This window comes from Astatotilapia calliptera, unplaced genomic scaffold, assembly GCF_900246225.1.
Source record: "Astatotilapia calliptera unplaced genomic scaffold, fAstCal1.2 U_scaffold_3, whole genome shotgun sequence".
In the NCBI taxonomy this organism is placed as follows: Eukaryota; Metazoa; Chordata; class Actinopteri; order Cichliformes; family Cichlidae; genus Astatotilapia; species Astatotilapia calliptera.
Window position 1 is genome coordinate 539,128 of NW_020535767.1, and position 6,642 is coordinate 545,769.

The 6,642-nt window shown below is 41.2% G+C and overlaps 1 protein-coding gene across 1 annotated transcript in view; it reads right to left on the minus strand.

Annotated features, from left to right (window-relative positions):
- LOC113017973 (uncharacterized) overlaps positions 1–5,804 on the minus strand; it is a 32,950-nt gene extending 27,146 nt beyond the window's left edge. The window contains exon 1 of the mRNA XM_026161053.1: positions 5,672–5,804. Within this exon, the coding sequence (XP_026016838.1) occupies positions 5,672–5,705 (34 nt within the window). The 5' untranslated portion in view covers positions 5,706–5,804. The remainder of the gene's footprint in view (positions 1–5,671) is intronic.
- Positions 5,805–6,642: the final 838 nt, after the last annotated feature.

Consider the following 6,642-nt stretch of genomic DNA (forward strand, 5'->3'; position numbering starts at 1 on the left):
CCAAAATAAAAGCTATACTATCCGCTTCTTCTGGGCTATATTCTCAGCAGCATATTAAACATATAAGGAGAATCATGTGCTAACGGCTGTCTAAATGACTCGGCTAAAGTTAGTAGCATGCTTGCTTGTTTTTGTCTGCTTCCACTTGTCTTTGCACTAGGATGATGTCGGCGTAAATGTGCAGTCATATTCGTTGTGTTCCCACTAGTGCTTTCAGGTTAATCTCGTTGAAATGACTTTAACGCCACAACACGGCAAATCTCCATTAACGAGCTACCGCCGATGGCCCCGTGCATGGGGCTGGACTGCCAACACGTTAACGAGCTAACTGCGCTAACACACTAGTTCCCACCCATGTAATTGAGCATTGCATGGCACATCCAACATACTGTTTTACTTTAGTCCATGACTCGCTTACCTTCAGGGTCATACGTCACATGAAAACCAAAATAATTCCAAACGCCAGATCTGAATGAGGGTGGGGGAGGTCCATGTTGTAAGGAGAGCTTAACTTCTGTCTTGCTAGCTTGCCCTGCGCTCTTCCTTCTGACGATGCTGTCTGTGTGGAGCGCTCAGTGGATCTGCGCTCAACAGTGCAGCCTAGGCGGAGTAGTCGAACGCAGCTTCACTGAGCGCTCCACACAGACAGCATCGTCAGAAGGAAAGTTGATAAAATAAATTACAAATGTTGTATTGTTCGATACATATGCGTACCGAACCGAAAGCACTGTATCGAACGGTTCAATATCGATACGAATATCGTTGCACCCCTAGTAGGTATAATAACCATCTGTCATTGATGCCCACTTAAAGTATCTCTACAGATATGTGAGTTTCTATTTGTTGCAGTGTCTGCTGTGCTCTTGGTCATTTTTAATGTCAGTGACACTTTTTAAATAAAGGACTGATAAGGATGGATCCATGAAACTGAATGCAGATTCTTTCATGTGACAGGAGTCCTTTCTCTGCTCAGAGTGACTTCATATCATTAATGAGAGACACGTTGGACTTATTTTAGCCCAAAGTGAGCCGTCATTTGTGGTCAAGCCAGCCACCTCTTATCCGCCGCATAAATTTCCTTGCGCTTTTACACCAGTCTTTACGGTAGCGCCTTTTCACTTTATGTGCCGATTGAAAGCCTATACCCGCGCACATGTGCATGCGCGCGAACAGTCGCACGCGCATGCGCGCACACAAATTACAATGAAACAGCCCAATAAAGTCAATATAATTATGGAAATGTCAGAAATTCATTAAAAATCATCCTGAGTAGTTGAGGTCCAACTTTCAACACATTCGTCCTCTGGGACACCTACTGTACATGTGTGCCAAGTTTCAGCCAGATTTACTGTAGAATTCCTCAGAAATTAAAGGGTACTTGTATCCAATGCAATACAGCCAATACACTACAATTATGTCAATTTTCAAAAATTCATTAAAAATCATCCTGAGTAGTTGAGGTCCAACTTTCAACACATCCCTCCTCTGGGACACGTACTGTACCTGTGTGCCAAGTTTCATCTAGATCTACTGTAATATTACTCAGAAATTACAAGAAACTTATATTCAGCGCAATACAGCCAATACAATAGAATTATGGAAAAATCATCCAGAATAGTTGAGGTCCAACTTTCAACACATTCGTCCTCTGGGACACCTACTGTACCTCTGGGCCAGGTTTCATCTCAATCTGCTGCATCAATAATTGTTTAATATTGATGGATCAAAAGTGCTGCTGAGAGAGTCATGACAGGGACTATAAAGAGACAGCATATTTGCTTTTCTTCACTGACTCGCTCTGAAATCCAGATTTTAATTTTGGAATATTAGGTGTACTTGTGGTTCCTATAGAAGTTTAAGGTTGAACGGTAATCAGAGTCTTCATCTCTTAGACCTCTCTTCTGTGGATGCAGCTCACATCATTCTGTACAATACGATCATTTTTAATTCTACAACTGTTTATAACCTGCATAGTTCACATTTCTGTATAGCTGTATATCTCATACTTCTGTATAGTTTTTTTTTTTATTTCATATTCTGTATAGTTTTTTATATTTATATCCTGTTCATAGCCTGTACATAGCTTGTACTCACTACAGCCTGTAACTATACTTATAGCATATTCATAACATACCTTCATACCGTGTACATTGTAACATACCATAATAGACCCATTTCTGTAATGTACTCACATATCTATATTATTGCTAATATAAATTCTAATATATCTATATCATGGCTAAAGCACTTCTGGATGGATGCAAACTGCATTTTCTTGCCTTGTACCTGTGACATGTGCAATGACAATAAAGTTGAATTCTATTCTATTCTAAATTAATTCAGAAGACAAACACCCGTCTCTGCTTTTGAGATTAGCATTAAAACCCTCAGTTTTGACAAATAATACAGTTATAGTGGATCAGGTGCCCCTGAATCTTCCCTTATTTGTGCTGCAATAAGCCTAGGCTCTTGCGGGCTTCCCATCATGTATGAATTTTTTCCTTCTTTGCTCGTTCTGTGTTTATACACCTCTCTGCATTTAATCATTAGTTAGTATGTATCTCTTGCACAGTGTGTATGTTTTCCTGTCTCCTTTTCATCAACCTCAGCCAGTCACAGTAGATGGCTGTCTCTCCTTGAGCCTGTTTCTGCCAGATGTTTCTACCTCTTCAAATGGAGTTTTTCCTTCCCACTCATGTTAGCTCATATGGGGTACTTAAATTGTTGGGGTTTTCTTTGTATTATTCTTGTGTTTTTACCCAGCAACATAAAGTGTCTTTAGGTGACTGTTGTTGTGATTTGGCGCTGTACAGGGAGTGCAGAATTATTAGGCAAATGAGTATTTTGTCCACATCATCCTCTTCATGCATATTGTCTTACTCCAAGCTGTATAGGCTCGAAAGCCTACTACCAATTAAGCATATTAGGTGATGTGCATCTCTGTAATGAGAAGGGGTGTGGTCTAATGACATCAACACCCTATATCAGGTGTGCATAATTATTAGGCAACGTCCTTTCCTTTGGCAAAATGGGTCAAAAGAAGGACTTGACAGGCTCAGAAAAGTCAAAAATAGTGAGATATCTTGCAGAGGGATGCAGCAGTCTCAAAATTACAAAGCTTCTGAAGCGTGATCATCGAACAATCAAGCGTTTCATTCAAAATAGTCAACAGGGTCACAAGAAGCGTGTGGAAAAACCAAGGCGCAAAATAACTGCCCATGAACTGAGAAAAGTCAAGCGTGCAGCTGCCAAGATGCCACTTGCCACCAGTTTGGCCATATTTCAGAGCTGCAACATCACTGGAGTGCCCAAAAGCACAAGGTGTGCAATACTCAGAGACATGGCCAAGGTAAGAAAGGCTGAAAGACGACCACCACTGAACAAGACACACAAGCTGAAACGTCAAGACTGGGCCAAGAAATATCTCAAGACTGGTTTTTCTAAGGTTTTATGGACTGATGAAATGAGAGTGAGTCTTGATGGGCCAGATGGATGGGCCCGTGGCTGGATTGGTAAAGGGCAGAGAGCTCCAGTCCAACTCAGACGCCAGCAAGGTGGAGGTGGAGTACTGGTTTGGGCTGGTATCATCAAAGATGAGCTTGTGGGGCCTTTTCGGGTTGAGGATGGAGTCAAGCTCAACTCCCAGTCCTACTGCCAGTTTCTGGAAGACACCTTCTTCAAGCAGTGGTGCAGGAAGAAGTCTGCATCCTTCAAGAAAAACATGATTTTCATGCAGGACAATGCTCCATCACACGCGTCCAAGTACTCCACAGCGTGGCTGGCAAGAAAGGGTATAAAAGAAGAAAAACTAATGACATGGCCACCTTGTTCACCTGATCTGAACCCCATTGAGAACCTGTGGTCCATCATCAAATGTCAGATTTACAAGGAGGGAAAACAGTACACCTCTCTGAACAGTGTCTGGGAGGCTGTGGTTGCTGCTGCACGCAATGTTGATGGTGAACAGATCAAAACACTGACAGAATCCATGGATGGCAGGCTTTTGAGTGTCCTTGCAAAGAAAGGTGGCTATATTGGTCGCTGATTTGTTTTTGTTTTGTTTTTGAATGTCAGAAATGTATATTTGTGAATGTGGAGATGTTATATTGGTTTCACTGGTAAAAATAAATAATTGAAATGGGTATATATTTGTTTTTTGTTAAGTTGCCTAATAATTATGCACAGTAATAGTCACCTGCACACACAGATATCCCCCTAAAATAGCTAAAACTAAAAACAAACTAAAAACTACTTCCAAAAACATTCAGCTTTGATATTAATGAGTTTTTTGGGTTCATTGAGAACATGGTTGTTGTTCAATAATAAAATTATTCCTCAAAAATACAACTTGCCTAATAATTCTGCACTCCCTGTATAAATAGAATAGAATAGAATCGAGTACTTCAGACCGGGAGATTAGCAAAATGTATAAATAGGGTGGCGATTAGGGGAATTGGAGACAGCTGTGTAACACAGCAGGGATACATTGGGAATAAGAAGACAGTGGACGTAAGGCTCAACACAAGAAAGAGACAAGAGGCCACCAAACTAAAACACAGACCTAAGACACATGAGCTTGACACAGACAAAACCATAAACATACATGAAGACAAGACTGGCTTTAACACTAGAGTGTTTTCACAAGTCTTGCATCCACTTGTGGAACGCTGAAAAAGCACTACACTTAAAAGCAATATGGAACTGCAAACAAAAGAATACATAATGTAAACATATCATCAAATAATCCAGGACTCACAAACAATGATATGATGAACAGAACTATAAAGAACAACACTGAGAAATTCTTGGTAAACTGACCGAGGACTATGTCATCATGTCATTTTTTAAATATCATAGTTAATGTGTCCTGATTTGTAGATAGTGACATCTTACAAATACAAGGAAATCCAACTGGGTGACAAGCCAGAGTTGTCTGCCCACACACCCACTGACCAGAAAAAGGGTTGAAACCTCAACTACTCAGGATGATTTTAATGAATTTCTGAAATTGACATAATTCTATTGTATTGGCTGTATTGAATTGAATACAAGTACCCTTTAATTTCTGAGGAATTCTACAGTAAATCTGGCTGAAACTTGGCACACATGTACAGTAGGTGTCCCAGAGAAAGAATCTGTTGAAAGTTGGACCTCAACTACTCAGGATGATTTTTAATGAATTTTTATATAAAGCGAAAAGGCGCTACCGTAAAGACTGGTATAAAAGCGCAAGGAAATTTATGCGGCGGATAGGAGGCGGCTGGCTTGACCGCGGCTCAGAAATGACGGCTCACTTTACCGCGGTGTCTCTTTCTGGCACCACACCTGTCCTGATCTGATCCTCCGTGAGCGTGGACTCAGATGGCGTCACAGAGATCTAACCCGAGGTGGATCCGGTCTCGGTGTGGGTTATTACGACAGCTGAGGAACACGTGTGACCATCACGCGTGGAAAACTAATTAAACTGTTAGAGTGTAAAAAAGTGTGAAATGTTCGTGTGTGCTGAGCTCAGAGCCGCTACTCTCCAGCACTGCTTTAGCCTGGACGGCTAGCTCTGCAGAGTCCACAGTCTGAGTCCGGCTATCCGGCCCACGAACACAGACACACGCACACTAGTGCATGTATCCGTGTAATGAGGCTCAAACTGCGGGTTAAACAGAGAGGTTCTTACCGCTGACGAGGAGCAGCAGCTGCAGCAGCTTCATCCTCCTTTAAAGGCTCGCTTGACCGCAGTTTTAAAGTCCCGTTAGAGTGAGCCCTCACATGCGAAGTCATAGTCGAGCCAGCCGCACCTACAACGATGTTGCGCCTTTCTTCCGCATATTACGGTACGGGTGCGACTGGCTCAGAAACACCGCAGTCTACTGTATCCTGCAGTTTTTCACTAGTTTAATACTCTACCCAGATTACAAATATTCTCATCTTTGAACTCCCATTACAGGGACAGGTGACACTAATATCTCACTGGATTCTTACTTTAGGTCACCCTCACTCTTCATCCAGAATAAGAATCCAGTGAAGTATTTGTTTCTGAAAACAGCAAAAATCATTTCAACATACACAACGAGAGACGAACATCCATACTCCAATTACAGATCAATGTCCCAGCTCTTGAAGATTTTAGACAAACTGTATTTCTTTATCATTTTATTGAAAAATACAGTTTGAGTTGTTACCAGTGTGGACTTAGAGCAGTGAGGTTGCTCTAAATCCAGTCGTCGCAATACAGCTTATAGAAGCTAAAGCAAATGCAGTGGACACCAGTGTATACAGTGTGAGCTGTTCTGTGACTTTACAAAAGCCTTTGATACAACAGAGCCCAGATTACTGAGAGAAAATCTTGAGAGATGTGATATAAACACAACACACACTCACTGTTAATGAGTTATTTTAACGATAGATATCAGCATGCACAGAGCTGGACCCTAAACTCTTTGTGTTGTACATAAATGATGCACAATGTGTCTAAATTGTCCAAATTCACTTTATTGGCTGATGACACTGCTTTATAGTATAAGTGTATGTGAACTAAAATCAAGAATGTGGGATACTGTTTGTAGCTGACGCTGAAATGTTTGTGTGGGTTGCCATGACAACACCAAAGTGAATCTGAGATCGTTATTGTTTTCTATTTGTTTTCTT